General features: G+C 44.1%; 1 protein-coding gene across 1 annotated transcript in view; it reads left to right on the top strand.

Annotated features, from left to right (window-relative positions):
* Positions 1 to 5,343: 5,343 nt before the first annotated feature.
* The window catches only part of LOC126209882 (zinc finger protein 501-like), a 90,934-nt gene continuing 76,365 nt past the window's right edge, over positions 5,344 to 19,912 (top strand). Inside the window, exon 1 of the mRNA XM_049939006.1 lies at positions 5,344 to 5,540. Coding sequence (XP_049794963.1) covers positions 5,344 to 5,540 — 197 coding nt within the window. The remainder of the gene's footprint in view (positions 5,541 to 19,912) is intronic.

A 19,912-nucleotide genomic window follows, 5' to 3' on the forward strand; every position in this document is an offset into this window, starting at 1 on the left:
GGTGCCCGGAGGGCGTGAGGCACTGGACGAGCACGAAAAAATCGAGGCTGAGCATTATCTTTTAACGTAATATGAGCGCCAAAGTTCGCAGCACAACCGAGTTCGTCTTTAAATATGTCACTGTATCGTTTACACAAGTCGGTTATGCTGTCTTGAGGAACAACAACAGAATTAAGTTGCAACACATTGTCTTGGATAGACAGGCCAAACAAGTCAAAACAGTCTAATCCGAAAATGTTTACACTGTCTGTAGCGCGGAGCACTGTGAATGAAACTGTTTTTGTATTGCCACGGAATGTGGCTGGCACGCTACATACACCTAACACAGGAATTTGTTCTCCACTATAAGTAGCCAAAGAATGTTTTGCCGCTGAAAGTTTAGGGCGGCCGATAGCCGCATACGTAGCACTATTTATGAGAGTCACAGACGCACCAGTGTCTAATTGAAAATTGAAGGTCTTATCCTGGATGCGTAGCTTCACAAATAGTTTATTACACTGTCTCTGGATCGGTGCAGCGGAGGCGGAAGAGACAAAATCAGCGCGTTTAGCGCGTGTTCGCTGCTTACGACAACTCGTGGGTTGGGCGGGTGGAGCAACTCCCGCTTCACTTGCAGTTTGTACATTACTTTTTACAGCGTTTGAATTACGCTCGGGTCGCATAGCAGAGGGCTGGGTGGGTGGCTTATTGCGAACAAGTTTATTACCCACACGAACCGTGGAAGAGTCTTTAAACGCGACCTTCTGGGCGGGCTGGCTTTGAAGAACATGAATATCCATGGGCGGGGCAGCACTAGAATTGTTCTTGCGTTTACGCAAACAAACAGTCTGGATGTGTCCTTTCCTTTGACAAAAGTGACAAACCGCGTTTCTTAACGGGCAACGTTCACGAGGATGAGCAAGAACACACTTAGGGCAAGACTTAACTCTTGCATGTTGCACACGCGGCTGACGAATGTGTTTAACATGACGCGGCCGGCTAGTGTTTACAGTCTGACTCTGCCGGTGGGGCCGCGGGCGTGACGTAACTTGCTTAGCACAGGCAATTTGAGAAATACACTCAGCATAAAGTATCTTGGGCTTCAATAATGTTCATCACAGTCTCTAATTACGGGTCAGGCAACTTTAAGATAGCAGCACGAATACGAGAATCGGCAATGTTTTGAGTAATAGCGTCTCGTAACATGACATCACTGTAGGAAGCTCCACACACACAATTAAATCGGCACTGACGGGTGAGGCCCCGTAAATCTGTTAACCACTGTTTCTTAGATTGATGTGGCAGTTTCTATAATCTGAAGAACTTGAATCTGGCCGCTGCCACATGAACTCGCGACTCGAAATACTCAGAAAGCTTGGTAACAACAACGTCATAGTCTAAAGCTTCTGGCATGGATTCCGGGAACAACTTACAAAGTAGTCTATAGACTTCCACGCCTGCAGTGGAAATTAAATAAAGCTGCCGCTCATTACCTGTGATTTTGTAGACTGACATGTGCGCCTGCAACTGCGCGAAATATTCTTGCCATTCCTCTCGTGATGCCTCAAAAGCACGAAAAGGCGGTGCTGCCTGTGCTTGTTCCTTGTGTGGTGGTGGATTAGCCGCTTGTTTGGCGATTGCGTCCACCAGACTTTGTATTTGCTGACTCTGTAACAAGATCAACTGTTGTAATTCGGCAGACATAGTGAACACAAATTAAACCAGCCCCCAAAATTCTATCTCAAGAAACAAGTTAAACCAGACCTGCACACGAGTTCGGAAGTCCTCGTCGCCAGTTTTGTGACGGCCTTCGTAGCGACAACACTTCGCTGTAGAAACGGCCTACGAAGTCACCGCCACACTTTTAATAGCGGGCCGACCGGTCTGCTGGAACAGTGAACAGAAAGATGAAAACCCAAACACTCGGATTAAATGAAAGTCGGTACTTATCTTTATTAACGACGATACAGAACACAGTGGTGAACATGGTCTACAGAAATCTGTCTAGTTCGAGTCGGAGCGGCTTGGTCAGTGTCGGCTGACGACAAACAACAACTCTGCTGCGATGAACACACAACCGACTAGCATCTACATCTACATCTATACTCCGCGAGCCACCTTACGGTGTGTGGCGGAGGGTACTTATTGTACCACTATCTGATCCCCCCTTCCCTGTTCCATTCACGAATTGTGCGTGGGAAGAACGACTGCTTGTAAGTCTCCGTATTTGCTCTAATTTCTCGGATCTTTTCGTTGTGATCATTACGCGAGATATATGTGGGCGGTAGTAATATGTTGCCCATCTCTTCCCGGAATGTGCTCTCTCGTAATTTCGATAATAAACCTCTCCGTATTGCGTAACGCCTTTCTTGAAGTGTCCGCCATTGGAGCTTGTTCAGCATCTCCGTAACGCTCTCGCGCTGACTAAATGTCCCCATGACGAATCGCGCTGCTTTTCGCTGGATCATGTCTATCTCTTCTATTAATCCAACCTGGTATTCGGTGGCGAGTATACAACTGAGCGGCGAATCCAGAACTGCCCTAGCGCTCGCGACTCCAGCGCTTAAGAAGCCAGAAGCCAGCGGTGGCGCGCGCAGACTTGCGGCGATTTCCTGTATCGCTGGCGCTGCTTACGCGGACGGCGTCCGGACTTTGATGCTGCCAACCTTTTTGGCAGCGGGCTCGGTTGGCATTACTGGCTAGGATATAACAATCTTAGTAGCAGGGACCTCAGCCCCAGACTTAGCGTGGAACCTTCGGCAACTTATTGAGGTTCTGCAGGCTGTGGTGCAACAGGGCCAAATGTCAATAATTTGTGCCACTAGTGACCTATCTCGGCCATGTCTTGAGCACTGCATGTGTTTGCCCAACATTGCAATACCTCGAGGCCATTCAGTGGCTCCTGATGCCGACTAATGTCTCTCAATTCAAATCCATCTTGGGTCACCTCAACTATTATCGGTGTTTCTTACCACATGCTGCGGCTCTGGCGGAGCCTCTGCATCACCTGCTTTGCAAGAATGTTCCCTGGGCCTGGTCGTCGGAATGTGATCGAGCTTTCCAGCATCTCAAATCTGCTCTTCTCGCTCCACCGTGCCTTGTCTCATACGACCCTATCAAACCTCTTATTTTGTCTGCTGATCCGTCGGATAATGGGCTGGGCACTGTGTTGTCTCTTATCATCAACAGTGTTGAGCGCCCAGTGGCTTTCACCTCGAAAACCCTAGCACATGCACAACGCAACTATAGCCACATCAAGAAGGAGGCCTTAGCCATTATCTTTGGATTCAAGAACGATTCCATCTACTGCCGCCGGTTTATGCTCTATGCAGACCACAAGCCCTTGGTCTCCGTGTTCAGTGCCACATCCGCCATCCCTGCCCAGACCGCTTGTCGCCTGCAGTGTTGGGCATTGTTGTACACCTATGTCATCCATTACCAGGCCATGACCCTCCGTGCCAATGACGGTCTTCTTTCTCAACTTCCTGTGGGGGCAGATTCTGACGTTGAGACTGATCTGGTTGCTTGTTTTCATCTGGATGCCGCGGCCTCCTCCACTGTTGTCGCATTCCGCCTGGAAGCCCAGCTTGTCGCACAGAACACGGCATTGGACCTGGTTCTCTGGACGATTCTGCGCCATGTTCAACTCGAGTGGCCCTCTGATCGCTGTCAGGTGTTGTACCAGGAGGTTCGGGCTTATTGGCGTCACTGCAATGACTTCTCCATCCGTGACAGGGTTCTTCCGCAAAGCGAGATCAACAGTGACAGCCACACGGCACTTATTAAAAACGATTCGATAAAATTTTGAAGAGAGAGAGAGAGAGAGTGTGGCACTGACACTCTGTGACCTCAGCAAAGCCTTTGACTGCATCTCACACACAACACTAGTAGCCAAGTTAAGATGCTATGGTGTTGGAGGTGTTGTTCTATCAACACTCCAATCTTATCTGGAAAACCGAAAGCAGGTAGTATCAGTGCACGGAGCAACTTCTCTTGAACAAAAAGTGGAACATGGAGTGCCCCAGTCTTAGGACCTCTCCTATTCCTCATATATGTCAATGATATGAGCTGTAATAGTCAAATGTTGCAGTTTGCGGATGACACTACCCTTATTGCCAAAGGACATACAGCTGCAGAAGCTCTTGGTGCATCAAATTTGATGTCTGAAGAAATAAAAGAATGGTTCACCATAAATAAAATTAAGATCAATGAAGAAAAAAACCCAACATTTGATATGCAGTCTAACCAACATTGAAGAGCAAGAAAACATGGAGACTGTCAGACTACTGGGCTTCAAGATTGACAGCAAACTCTCCATCAATGATCACACTGCATATGTATGCACCAAACTTTCTCGTGCGATATACCTCCTCAGGAAGCTGAAGAGGGTAATAACTGACCAGTTTCTCACAATAGTCTACCATGCACTCTTCCACAGCCACATTAGCTATGGACTGTTGTTGTGGGGACACTCCTCAGGCTGCAAAGATGTGATGCTATTACAAAAAAAAGCCATCAGGATCATATCCTCTAGCAAAAGACTGGACCACTGTAAGCGTATTTTCACCAGGGTAGGCATAATGACTGTTTTTAGCCAGTATGTGTTTTTCTGCCTCATTTATATAAAAGAAAATCAAAGGAATTTTAGCACAAGACAAGAAATACATAATCATGACACTCGCTGTAAGAGGAACATTGAAGTGCCAAGGTGTCACCTATCAAGTACACAAGACAGCTTTCCAACAGTCACCCTAAAAATGTACAATCAACTGCCTCCAGAAGTGAAATCCCTGCCACCTGAATTATTTTGGAAAAAAATTGCTCAGGACTTGAAACAACATCCACTATATTCCTTGGAAGAGCTTTTCAACAGTGGTTCTAGTGAATGGACAAAATAATAAACATTGTTATCTTTATATATAATTTTGCCTAAATTTAATCTTTTTATATTCTCAGTTAACTGCAAATTTAATTTTGTGTTTTACTTAAAGTACATATTTTGCCAAAACGAAACTTTATGTGTTCGATTTACATGGTTTTGTAAACATTTTGCTTTATGGTATTTTCATTTGCTGCTATGAAGTTTTACTTTCCTGTTTAGTTATATTTCATTTTCTCTATGTTCTATGTGTTTTTGTGCACTGCATAAATATTTTCTTTTATTTGTAATATAAATTTTGTATACTGTGTTGTATAAATGTTAGTTGATAAACATTGTATTTTTGATGCAGTCTGTCCAGCCATGGCTGGTAAATGACGAAGATATAGTAATTTTCTCTGCAGGATTCAGTCTGGGCTTCGGTATTTCCCACGGCCAGCCCCCACTGGGTTCCCACCAAGATCTCCATGCTTCTCGGCTGCACCATGGCAACTGTTGTCCTCAACGATGGTTCCCTCTGTCGGAAGCACTTCAACCAGCACCGTCGTGGGCTGGGCCCAGCGCTGCCATTGTCTCCGGCACTGTGCCTTCAGTCTGATGTCTTCCAGGAGGCTGCAGGCTCCTCGGACGTCCCTTCGCTGCCATTGCCGCAGTCGCAGCTGCTGGCTTTCGCACAGTCCCAGTGGGTGGGTCTCTCGCCTATGGGTATCGATGAGGCTCCTCCCGCCACCAGCACCTCTGCTGCCGCCCGTGGTCTCGTTCCACTGGCAGAACGTGGGACCGATGTCGAGATGTGCCTTCACCTCGCCCCTGGGAGGGGTGGAGGGAAGGATTGCTGCAGACACCACAAACACCTACTGCAGTGGCAACTCCGATGACAGACCAGTGATGCAGGTTGCTAGCTCTGCTGTGAAGTCTGGCCAATGCAAAAGTGTTTATCAACAAGTTTCACAGTTGACAACAAACCCATAAGTACAGCCAATGTCCATAGGAGGGCATCAACCAACAGCAGAGGAAGGGGGTGCGATGATCAATGAACTATTTCCCGGCTATCACATGTGTGCAAATAGTCCGGAAATATCCTTCTGCCCAGGGGACAGATAAGCCAGCACCCCGCCATTCAGCGGGCAGTTCTCGAACCGCCGAGTGCGGTGAAGATTGGCCATTACAGCAGTGTGCCATCCTCTCTTCCACAGCAATTGTGATACGTCATTTCCATTATGTTACACTATCTACCAGCTGCTAACAGACAACTTCGATGTGAAACAGTTGTATGGGTATAGAGTTGAAGGGAACTCTGATTGTAGGAATTATTAGTTATTTGATTTATCTGCAGAAGGGGTCCATATTGTTTTGTTTGATTTGAAGAGTGTGTTACTGTTGGTGGTGTATTGAAGTCTCCATAATAAATAAGTTGGCAAAACTAGTTGGTTTTTGCTCTGTAGATTTAGCATAGAGAAACAAGATGTAATACTTAGGAACTGTGCTTAACAACAGACTAACCTGTAACAGTGATGATGAATACATAGCAGTTACATTGTCAATGGTGATACAGCTTTGGAGGACACTGAGAGCCTGTATGACTTCAAAATATGCAAGAAGGGCATATTTTACATTTTTTTCCCACCTGTGTTAAGGTATGGATTTGTACTCGGGGAAACAGTGAAAATGGAAGCTGTAAAACAACTTACAGGAGTACAGCTTGTGATGTCACTGAAATTTTATGCACCCTGAGAAACTCATGTTTCACATTACATTCTTGAAATTTGGAAGGCAATGGGTAGATAGCAGTCCATCGGAAGTCTGTATTCATTAAATATAAGTTCTTAACACTAATTAATTTATATGTTTCCACCATTTTAATGCACCTGCATGTAACTACAGCACATAATTGTAATCAAACAAAACCACAAGGGTAATATCAGAATCTGTACATCTCTTGTGTCACCACACAACACTGTAGCAAAAAAAAAAAAAAAAAGCAATAGCTATGTTTATATAGCAGTTCAAGTGTTTTACGGATTTTAAAATTACACCAAGTGTAACCTTGTCAAATTGTTTAATGAAAAACTGGACAGTTTCTTATTACAAAATCATTTTTGCTCACGGGTAGATGAAATAGAAAATTTCCTTCATATTCCCAGTTTTAGTCTCGCTTTGACGTAATATATTTATAACTAATATGGAAATCCTTGAATGGAATACTTATACATAAAATAAAGGAAAGGCATTCACTCACCTATAGCTGACTGATGTTTGGCACATAGAAACACATACCAGAAAACGGTGTTACTTGGACTTTTGAGCTCTTGCCCTTCCTCTAGTAAAAGTGCACACATTCACACACACACACACACACACACACACACACACACACACACACACACACACACACACACACACAGACACCCAAGTGCACACACCCACAGTTGTGGTGGGACCGACTGTTGGTAATAAATTATTGAGAGCAGTTGCTGGGTAGATGGAGATGGAAAGGGGGATAGGAAAAGATCACAAGGTGAGGAGGGGTACTGGCATATTTGTGAGGCAGGTATTTTGACAGATGACTCAGTGGCTGCAAAACAAGAGAGAAGGAGTAGAGAGTGTATAACGAATAGAGAAAGGGAGGGAGTGTAGTGGGACGCGAAATTGAAGCGTCACCCATTCACCAGTGTCAGCCCAGTTTGCAGGGGAATATAAGTTTAATTTAGTGTTTTGTTTATGTATTTTGTAATAGTTGTATTGTTTGTGAATTATCTAAAGTTTTGTATTTATTTTTATGTTTTATGTATGGAGAGGGCGGCGCAATGAACGGAGACAGCATCTTCAATGTCGGGACCAGAGAGAAAATTGCTGACCACTATACGTCGCGGGTTGACAGCCAAACAGCAACAGAAGATCCTGAAACCGAGTTGTTGCGTCGACTTCTAAAAAATGAAAAAATAAGAATTTGTAATGTTTCTACAACTATGACGTCATGGAAACTTTAATCATGTTGTAAATGTTCAGTCCTATCTTGTATCTTGTCAAGGCTCATGTTCACATCTATATGTAGTATATGTGAAGATAATAATCTAGTGTATACTACAAAAGTTTAAATACGTGTTCCGAGAATTTATTTATGAAGAATTATATTAAGAAAGAAGTATTACTGATTTATTTGACAAGATTATTAATTTTTGACAATGTTCATCACGAGTTTGAGTCTTAAAAGTTTATTCAATGTGGTTTTGATATTTATTAAAGCAGATAACTTGCATTAATATAATTTCTGAGAAGAAACAAACAACAAAATCATTTATACAAAACTTACGTCGTTACACTACAGGAGGAGAAGAAAGGAGAGGAAGATTGAGATAGGGATGTGGGAGAGAAAGGTGAAAAAATGAGGGAGGAAGGATGGAGGGGGGGGGGGAGGGAGAGAGAGAGAGAGAGAGAGAGAGAGAGAGAAAGAGAGAAAGAGAGAGAGAGAGAGAGAGAATGGTTCCATTGGCTCTGAGCACTATGGGACTTAACATCTGTGGTCATCAGTCCCGTAGACTTATAACTACTTAAACCTAACTAACCTAGGGAAATCACACACATCCATGCCCGAGGCAGGATTCGAAACTGCGACCGTAGCAGTAGTGCAGTTCCGGACTGAAGTGCTTAGAACCGCTCGTCCACAGTGGCTGGCAGAGAGAGAGAGAGACAAACTTATGACTTCAACAGTTGCTTCACTATGTGAGTCATTTGAATGCTCCCTTCCAGCACAAATTTCTCAGAACAATGCAGATGGGAATACTCTCTCCAGAATGTCCCGCACTCTCGCAATCACACAGTCACCTCCACTGAATTAATTCCTACTGCCTCACCTTACCTTTACCCTTCTCTCTTCTGTCCACCCTACCACTCCTCCACCTGCCCTCATGTTGACTTTCTCTCTCTTTCTCCTTTTCCACCCCTCTCTCTTTCTCTCTCCCCTCCCTTTCTCCCCCTTCATTTCTACCTTCCTCTCCTTTCTGTCCCCTTTCCCTCTCTCTACCTTCTATATGCTCTATCCTCTGAACTACTCTCATCTCATTGTGCAGTTACTCAGTCATCAGTCAACAGACCTGCCTCAAACTGCTTCCTCACCTTGTGCTTTCCACCCTATCCCCTCCCCATCTTCTTCTACCTAGGCAAATGCTCTCAAAATCAGTAAGCAGTCTCACTGTGGCAACTTGTGTGTGTGTGTGAGAGGTTGCCTTTCTTACATCTCGTGTACTAATATACACTCCTGGAAATGGAAAAAAGAACACATTGACACCGGTGTGTCAGACCCACCATACTTGCTCCGGACACTGCGAGAGGGCTGTACAAGCAATGATCACACGCACGGCACAGCGGACACACCAGGACCCGCGGTGTTGGCCGTCGAATGGCGCTAGCTGCGCAGCATTTGTGCACCGCCGCCGTCAGTGTCAGCCAGTTTGCCATGGCATACGGAGCTCCATCGCAGTCTTTAACACTGGTAGCATGCCGCGACAGCGTGGACGTGAACCGTATGTGCAGTTGACGGACTTTGAGCGAGGGCGTATAGTGGGCATGCGGGAGGCCGGGTGGACGTACCGCCGAACTGCTCAACACGTGGGGCGTGAGGTCTCCACAGTACATCGATGTTGTCGCCAGTGGTCGGCGGAAGGTGCACGTGCCCGTCGACCTGGGACCGGACCGCAGCGACGCACGGATGCACGCCAAGACCGTAGGATCCTACGCAGTGCCGTAGGGGACCGCACCGCCACTTCCCAGCAAATTAGGGACACTGTTGCTCCTGGGGTATCGGCGAGGACCATTCGCAACCATCTCCATGAAGCTGGGCTACGGTCCCGCACACCGTTAGGCCGTCTTCCGCTCACGCCCCAACATCGTGCAGCCCGCCTCCAGTGGTGTCGCGACAGGCGTGAATGGAGGGACGAATGGAGATGTGTCGTCTTCAGCGATGAGAGTCGCTTCTGCCTTGGTGCCAATGATGGTCGTATGCGTGTTTGGCGCCGTGCAGGTGAGCGCCACAATCAGGACTGCATACGACCGAGGCACACAGGGCGAACACCCGGCATCATGGTGTGGGGAGCGATCTCCTACACTGGCCGTACACCACTGGTGATCGTCGAGGGGACACTGAATAGTGCACGGTACATCCAAACCGTCATCGAACCCATCGTTCTACCATTCCTAGACCGGCAAGGGAACTTGCTGTTCCAACAGGACGATGCACGTCCGCATGTATCCCGTGCCACCCAACGTGCTCTAGAAGGTGTAAGTCAATTACCCTGGCCAGCAAGATCTACGGATCTGTCCCCCATTGAGCATGTTTGGGACTGGATGAAGCGTCGTCTCACGCGGTCTGCACGTCCAGCACGAACGCTGGTCCAACTGAGGCGCCAGGTGGAAATGGCATGGCAAGCCGTTCCACAGGACTACATCCAGCATCTCTATGATCGTCTCCATGGGAGAATAGCAGCCTGCATTGCTGCGAAAGGTGGATATACACTGTACTAGTGCCGACATTGTGCATGCTCTGTTGCCTGTGTCTATGTGCCTGTGGTTCTGTCAGTGTGATCATGTGATGTATCTGACCCCAGGAATGTGTCAATAAAGTTTCCCCTTCCTGGGACAATGCATTCACGGTGTTCTTATTTCAATTTCCAGGAGTGTATTTACGTACTCACTCATTCACTGTGTTCGTAGATCTCATCAAGGAACCCTTAGGGATGTGAAATGAGGGAAGGTATACATTAACAAAAGACTAAGGAATCATAGAAACTTAAGTATACAATATTAACAATAAACTATCACTGTGTTGCTTAGTCCTAGTCTTGATATTAAATTGGTATTTTTCAGAGAAAAACTTTTCCATATGTGAGTTAGACTTATGCACTCCATTCTGTCTTCAGGCCACGAGTGGCCTACCGGGACCATCCGACCGCCGTGTCATCCTCCGAGGAAGATGCGGATAGGAGAGGCGTGGGATCAGCACACCGCTCTCCCGGTCGTTATGATGGTATTCTTGACCGAAGCCACTACTATTCGGTCGAGTAGCTCCTCAATTGGCATCACGAGGCTGAGTGAAAAATGACAACAGCGTGTGCTGGCTGGATGGTCACCCATCCGAGTGCCGGCCAATGCCCGACAGCACTTAACTTCGGTGATCTCACGGGAACCGGTGTATCCACTGCGGCAAGGCTGTTGCCGAGTTAGACTTATAATCCACGTAAAATAAAGTACACAGAATTTAAGTGCATAGTAGCACTTTTTATTTTAAGTAACGTAATCATAAATGACAACAGGTAAATCACGTACTGGGAATCACTTCCTGCTTTGGCTTATGAAGGGGGTTGGGAACTGTAGATGAAGTCTGCACTCAGAGTCTCCGGATGTGATGAGGACTGTGGCATTGGTGGGGTGCCTTGTAGTGGTGAAGGAGGGACCCACACCAGCTGGCCTCACTCAATAGATACCTTTGCGGCTTTTGACATTTTGCGTGATCTTCACAATGTGGTCTCCTCATCACAACACCAGAACGGGATGGTGTATGGTGGCTGAAGTGGTAACTTGATGACATCTGTGCAGAGAATGATGTGAATACACTTTTTGACAACTTAGTGGAGAAAACTGGGGCAAAGCAAGCCGGTGTCAGATCTCGGCTATGTGGTTCAAAAAATGGTTCAAATGGCTCTGAGCACTATGGGACTTAACATCTGAGGTCATCAGTCCCCTAGACTTAGCACTACTTAAACCTAACTGACCTAAGGACATCACACACATCCATGCCTGAGGCAGGATTCAAACCTGCGACCAGACTGAAACGCCTAGAACCGCTCGGCCACTCCAGCCGGCAGCTATGTGGTCTCAGGGCTATTGTGCCACCTGTGGCTATGGTGCAGCTGTAAGACCCCTGCTTCCCACAGAGAATTTGTGCTAATGGTGCTCCCATTTATGACTGGTACATTGTGTGAAGGCCTGAAAGGGCAATTTATAGCAGTACCACATGAGAGCTATCTTGACAGTTCGATGCCATCTTGCTTTCATCCCACTGTTGGCAAGATGGTAGCTCACAGTATGACAACACTGAATAATGGGTGGGTTAGACAATTTTCATAAGAAAACAGATTTTAATTAGTGTTTGTAATCTATGCTATCCAGGTGGTGGCCCAGAATAATTCACCAGAACCATTAACATTTTCAAATTGGGTTTACCACTACCTCCTGGTTTAGTAGGAAGATCAAATGCAAGGTAGTGTGTAGTCGGCATTGTTGTTTGTGATTGTTGAACTGACACGGAAATGATCACTGTTTTAGTGTTTGTTTCTTTTCATTGCTCTGTGTTCACTTTTTGGATTGCAGGAAGGGACCAAAACCTTGATTTCTTGAAATCTCAACACTAATGACAACGAACTATTTGTGTCTGTCTTCCAATGTTATTTTGCCATATCTTACTCGTTTCTTCATTGTCAGTATCTCCAAATGTGTGGGAAGAGCTTAGACTCCATACAATATCACATATCAATTACCCCACAGGTGTCACAGTTGGCAACAGAATTGCAAGTTTCTGTCAGATACCAACGGCAGTCACACAGGATTGAGTGGAACCAATGGAGCGTTCCCTCTGAGCCGTGCCTCCAACGGCTCTAGACTACAATTGGCCTCTGCCACCGCAATATAGGATGGCAGGCAGCAGCCACACAGTCCACTTGCACTCAGAGCCACATTACTACATGACATTATGCAGATGCCGCCTAGTTGCAGCTCCAATACCATTGTTTGTGCTTAGTTCAGACATCCTGAACCTTGTTGCTGTTGTAGGAGCTGGACTCTTATTTCTTGCCACATTATTTGTAATGAGTCTTTGTACACTTCAAGAAGTATAAATTAAGCAAATTGTCTGTTCACTGTGTTAACTTGTTCTTTAATCATTTCTGCTCCTGTCCAGCTTTCCTATGATGATGGTTGCTGCACCACTCTATAGACCATCTCTCCTTACCACTGTGTATGAAGTCATATAGAACACTCCACATAAAATAAGGTACATGGAACTTTTTATTTTGAGTAACAGTCATATACTTTTATTAACAACAAGAGACAATTCTAAACTGAGAGATGAGTCAATAAAATGACTACAGTATGGCTGACGTTTGGCTGAAATTGATAAAATTGTTTGGCGTGACAGACTGATCTGTAGGGTAGCATCAGGTCTAGGTTAGGTTGAAATGTGATAAGTCGATTGTGAGTTGTAGAAGCCAATAAATGTGCATGCCAGAAAATGGTTGTGGCAGCAGAGTGACCTGTAGTGTAGCCTAATGTTATGTTTGTTCCCTATTTAAACAGTCAATTCCAGCCAAACATCAGCTATACTGTACTCATTTTAGTTGCTCGTCACTGATGGTAACTTTATAATAACCATTGTACCGGACGTAAAATGCACTAGAGTTGATTGGCGGATTGATTATTCCCACACATACAGAGTCATATTTATAGCAAATTATTATTTGTTGTACAGCTTCATAACAAACACTCTGCATGCCACACAGCTAACAGAAGCTTTCAGTCCCTGACTAGATATTCAGATAACTTGTAGAAAGAGTGGCTGTTGCATAAGTTTTTAATTTTATTTTAAATGGAAGTAAAAATTATTTTTGTGTGTCCTTTGATGTGACTGTGTATATCAGAGTTCACTTGAAATGGATTTTTAATATTGGCAGCAAAAACCATTAAGTAGTAAATGTATTGGGCAGTGAGTGTAAAAATTCCAAGATCTTTGAAAACTCTTCTGCAAGATGTACAGTTAACCACTTTACACCGTATGCTTACTGTTCGCTTCTGTGCAATAAACACATTGTTTATTTTGTATAGCCTGTTCCAGAAAATAATTTCAGAAGACAATAGGCATGTCCATCTATGGAAATGTAAATGTATAATTAATTAAAAGGGAACCAGCTAATGCAGGTAAATTTAGGCTCTCAGTTAGTTAGTTACATGTTCCAATGATCATTTTGCATTACAAGTTGTAATGATGTGGAATGAGTCATTTTACACTCACACCACAAATTAATTTGTATGTGTGGTTACATTCTGAACATTTCTAAGGGCTATTTTCTTTTGATGAAGCTACATTAGTCACTGATACTGAAATGTTGTTACTTGGTTGATGAATTCATGCAGGATGAACTGGTTATTTGAGCTGGATACAAACTGTTGTGTCTAGGAATCCTGCCTACTCGGTTCACTAGACAATCAATCAGACAACTCATATTAATGAGTTTTATTACAACAAAACAATAAAATACTTAACTTTGATGGATGTGTCACTAGCAAGGGGTAACGTACAAAATAATTTAGTCTTCTTCAGAATAGTCCAATACAACTCTGTGCTACAAAGAGATTCCTAACGAAGTGGCTAAAGTTGACACTGCTATCGAAGTGGCTATTGCTGTCACTGCTATCCAAGTGGGCCGCCACCAGTCAGGCATGCCACTTATGCCTTCTTCGCATAGGGGACACTGCTGTCATGTTGTCGTCCTGGAAGTGAGGTCGGTTAGCGTGCGATTGGCTGACTTCTCATAGCCTTCTCTTTCCTTTCATTTCTGACTGGCATGCCGGCACTGACTTTACGCCATAACACAAACTGTTACACATTCCACTAAATATACAGTGTGTTTCAAAGTTGTTGTGAAAAATGTCTGGGTATGATAGCTCATGTCATTTTGTTAGAGACAATATGTTCACTGACTCTTCCAGACAGTCATCCAGTCACCTGCTCCACAAGAAGGGTAGTATGCCCAGCAAAACAAAACCCCTGATTCATTTCTAAAATATCTTTCTTCACATCCATTCTCGTGGTTTTGTTATTGAAAATCACTGTCAAATTACTGGGGTAGTATGCTGCACACCTGGTTAGTAGACGTAGTTAGTTCTGGGAAATATCATAGTCCCAGGGGCAGCAGGTACCAGAGAATGCCCAGTGTTGCTGGGAAATGTCAGCGAACATTTTGCCTCTAACAAAAGCTATTCCCCATGACACGATCTACCAATCTTAAATGTTTGTCAAAGGAATTTGAAACACTCTGCCTTGTCTTTACGTCAACACAGTGGATGATGTTTTCTAAAGCTGTAAGGCACTGAACTCAACTTCTGAAAAATTTCCATATTAAGAAATACTGATTCCTTAGTTCAAGTGTACTGACAAAGCCTATTGCTTGTACTTATGACACGTGACAAATAAGCAATCTGAATCTGAAAATGAGTAAACAAATTAGATGTTTACCATGTGAAACAACATCCTTTATGGCACAAGTTAAGTAAAGAAAATGCTGTTTCTTTGATAATATACACAAATAAAATAAGTAAATAAGTTTGTACTGTACTGATCTTAGAAAAATATGTAGGGCTATCAAATGGAATATTACATAGGCTCAGTTGTAGGGAATGTAGGTGACAGACTTAAATTCGTTGGTAGGATACTGGGAAAATACAATCAATAGCTATGCAAAAGTGATTGTTTACAAATCTTTCATATGACACACCATAGAATACCGCTCAGTTGTGTCAGACACAGGAGATATTGATCATGTATGAAGAAGTGTAGTAAAAGTGGTCACAGGTCTGTTTGATTCACGGGACAGCATTTCGGAAATGTTGAGAAATCAGGTTTTTTTTCTGTATTGTGATTTCATTCCCCTGCCCCATATGGGCAGGGGAGGGCTGTCAGTGGCACAATCCGCTGCTCTTCAGCCGAGTGATATGACAACCAATACAAGAATAAAATGTTACATATAAGGCGATAAAAAATGGGGACATAGAATAGAGTAAGGGGAGATAATGGAGGTAAAAATACACTGACATGGAGATGTTCATGGGGGGACAATTAAAAAAGCCAACATAAAGTTAAAAAACACAGTTGGCGATTCATAGAACACAAAAAAGACACTGAAGTCACACGCACAGGTTAAAAGTTGGCCACAGTATTAAAAACACTCCAGAACGACACACTTTAAACCCACTTGGAGCACACACGATTGAGAATAAAACTGCTAGGTGGGACCTGCTGGGGGAGAGGCCTGAGAGGATGGAAAAGGAGGGGAGAGCAAGGTGCAGCAGGGGAGGGGGTGGGGTGAAAATAGTAGGGGGCGTCAGTGGGTGCACTAAGAGGCAGGAGACAGGTGGGGCAGGAGAGGAAGAGGGAAGACAAGGCAGGAGGGAGTGCAGAGACACTGAAGGGAAGCACAAGAGATGGAGGGAGAGTAGGAGGGGAAAGCTGCTCAGGAGGGAGGAGGAGGAGAGGGAGCCCTGAGGAGGAGGCAGGAGGAAGATGGGGTTAGAGTTGATAGGAAGGGTAGATGTCAGGGCGAAGCTCATCATCTGGGAGGGGTAGATGGTGGAAGGTGTTGGGAAAGGAGGCGGAGGATGTGGAGATGGAGAGAGGGTGGGATACAATGGTAAAGGCGCGGCAATGGGCTGGGGGTGGAGAGGAAGAGAGACACCAGGGTGTGAGGGGGATCAAGGTGGCGGACAATATATAGTGTGTGGATGTGTTCTGTGTTCAAGGAAAAGGAGAAGGTGGGGGAAGGAGATGAGGTTGTAGAGGATGCGCATGGGGGACGGAAGGCAGATGCGGAAGATGAGGTGGACTGCATGGCGTTTGAGAATTTCGAGTGATTTATAGACACAAGAGGGGTGGAAATCCAAGAAATGCTGGCATAACAGAGAATGGGACAGATCAAGGATTTGTAGGTGTGAAGGATGGTGGAATGATGCATACCCCATGTCCAGTCAGATAGGAGTTTCAGGAGGTAGAGTCTGTTGTGAGCTTTGTGTTGGATGGTAAGGAGATGGGGAGACCAGGTGAGGTGGCGGTCGAGGGAGAGGCCAAGGTATTTGAGGGTAGGAGTGAGGTGGATGGGACGGCCATAAATGGTGAGGTAGAAATCATGGAGACGGAAAGAGCGGGTGGTGCGGCATATGACAATCGCCTGGGTCTTGGAGGGATTGATACGGAGGAACCACTGGTTGCACCAAGGTGGGTTTGGAGGGTACGTTGGAACCATTGACCATTGGAGGGTAGGATATAAGGCTAGCAAGGCGGTGTCATCAGCAAATTGGACGAGATGAGCAGGCGGGGGAGGTTTGGGAATATCAGCAGTGTACAAGAGATAGAGGAGAGGGGAAAGGACGGAGTCTTGGGGCACGCCAGCAGAGGAATATAAAGTACGGGATTTGGAATTGTGGATAGTCACATAGGAGGGACGACGGGAGAAATCAGGATTGGCCGACGCCATTTACAGCACGAAAGTCTACTTAAAAAGATTCAGGAACCTGTATTAATTGAAGAGTCCAGAGATATATACACGCGCAAACGAAGTTGACACTCGGCGCAGCGGCTTAAGGGCATTCTCCGTTTGCAGTCGCTCCCATAAGCTACGTACTACCTCGAGTGTGAACTGAGTTTGTGCGAATATTATATTAGCTTCGTAAGTACCGATGCCGAAGGGACCCCACAAAGGCAAGATTAGTCTAATAACAGTGCGCACAGAGTCATTTATGCAATCATTCTTTCCATGCCCCACACACGGAAAAGAAGCGAAAAAGCGTTTCACATTTCTTGTAACTCCCGTCAGCCATTGTGCCGAGTGTCAATTTACCTTGCACGTACAAGTAGGGCACTGAGATGTATCCTCTGCCATGCACTTCACCATGGTTAGCAGAGTATCGGTGTGGATTTATGTCGTGTTATACCCTGAAGAGAAGCAACGATTTAGTCCCCTGACGTCATAAAACTACAGTACTGAAAGAGACGTAAAATATTCTCTGCCTTTTTGGTGGAACTATAACAGACGTGTGTAAACTGCCCCAATAACAACAAAATTAGGCACACAGCGTCTCCAGTAAGTAGTATAATAAACGCATCCCCCCGTCGGCTTCGTGTGAGTATGCTTGTTAACTTTCTTTCCTACTATTATATGACTTCGTTTTTCGTTCAAAATTGATTAGTTCAAACTTTGGCGCACATGGGCATCGATATGTGTCTGTTTTTCATCCTGCAGTTGTACCATCTTGTCATCAAAGCGACCTTCTATTGTGGAAACTAATGCGAATTTTATTGTTTCAGTCTTGTGTAGTAACAGCATATAAACACAATACTCATTTCTTAACAATTTATTAGTGACACTGTAAAAATACAGCATCACTGCACCAAATATTCCAATTTCACTGACTTTGACGGTTGGCACTACCCTCGTATTAAACACAAATAAAACGTAAAGTCTGTCTGCTGCTGTTGATGTTTACACGGACAGGCTAAGAAAGTTAGAAAATAATAATGCATTTTTTTGGTTAAGTGCTCCAGATGTGCGTTTCAAAATCGTTGCTAATGAATTTTGTGACTCTACGATAATAAATGTTGAATGAGTCGTTGGAAGTTGCGTTCTTCGATACGATGGTACGAAAATATCAAACTCTAGACTAACGGATGTCGGTTAGAGACAAATTAAATTTTTAGTGAACGAAGGAAACAGTATTTTCAGCTTTGACCCAATATAAATGAATACCGCAAAGTGATATCCGCTCGCGTAGACTTAAAAAAAAATCTGACAAATTTATGTTCGCCTCCTATCATTCTGATGTAAGCTGGCTGTATGTTGGAAAGTTTAATATAAAACTGGCCATCATGCCTTTATAAGTGTACATACCAAGCAGTACTCTGACCTTGTTAGTTACCATTTGCCTGAAGGTTGGTCCAGATATTTGAAACAGTCGTTTTTGTATATATTGTACATAATTTGCGTTATTTACATTGCCAACTTACTAATACAGAATGAAAAATGGACGTATTTGCTCACTTGATCAGTATTTGCATATAAGGATACACAAGTGTCAACTGCATATATCTTTTTTGGTTGCATGATTTGAGGTATTTACATCATTTGTGTAAAACAGTATGAGACCTTTCTTTGCATGTGACACTAAAGCGATTTTGTAATTGGAGATAGCTGACATCAGTCTTCCAGTCTATGTTCCATTCTGTAGATGTGACCCAAACCACTTGTTTGTGAATCTCTTACGTATCAAATGCATTCAGTTCTAGCAATGGCATTCTTTTCTGGGGATCAAAGGCACAAAACATGAACACAGTTTTCAAACTGCAGAAAAATGCCATAGGCATAATAACTAATCATAGTATTTGGGCTCATTTTAGAGAACTATTTAAAAAAACAATTACTGCTCCAAGTGATTACATCTACTATTCCCTTGTGCATGTCTGGGAAAACATTTGCAAGTATTTCACCAATAGCATTGTACATAATCGTGGCATAAGGTACAGTTTGGTCTTGCATTTACTACGGAAAACCAAACAGAAACCCAAAACAGTACAATTTGTCAGAGATAAAGTTTTAGCCTATAATAAACTGTCCAAAGACAGAAAAAAATACCAAAACACATCTATTGAAAAAGGCAACTAAAACATACTTCATAAGTAATGCATAGGCCCTACTACACAATCAGAGATCATTTCGAGGACTAAGAGTAGGAGTTTATAATGGAACAACAACAACAACCTGTTACATTACAATATATGATCACAATGCAATGCTCTTATGATAAAATCACTCATTAGAGGAGGGAGGGGATTGCAGTAGTGGTGGTGGATGCTGACTCAGTTTTCCAGAGGGACTGAAGGCAGGACATGAGGGTGTGCAAATTCATGGTCCTGGTATAACTTGTGGACGCCCGTAGAATGTGCAGCAATGTATGGCAAAAGTGCATTTTATGTTATAAGTTATGTAGAGCAACTGTTTACAATCAAAATAACATTGTGGAATAGATAACAACTGAATGAGGTAGTACAGTTATTGAGACACTGATTTCCTAGTCTGGAGGGTAAGGTTTGCTCTGTCTGGCCATCCTGATTTATGTTTGCTGTGGATTCCTTAAATCATTTCAGGCAAATGGTGGAATGGATCCTTCAGCAAGGCCATGGCTGACCACCAGTCCTATCCTCGTTCAAAGATACTTATATATTCTATGTGCATGTATAGTCGA

This window comes from Schistocerca nitens, chromosome 10, assembly GCF_023898315.1.
Source record: "Schistocerca nitens isolate TAMUIC-IGC-003100 chromosome 10, iqSchNite1.1, whole genome shotgun sequence".
In the NCBI taxonomy this organism is placed as follows: domain Eukaryota; kingdom Metazoa; phylum Arthropoda; class Insecta; order Orthoptera; family Acrididae; genus Schistocerca; species Schistocerca nitens.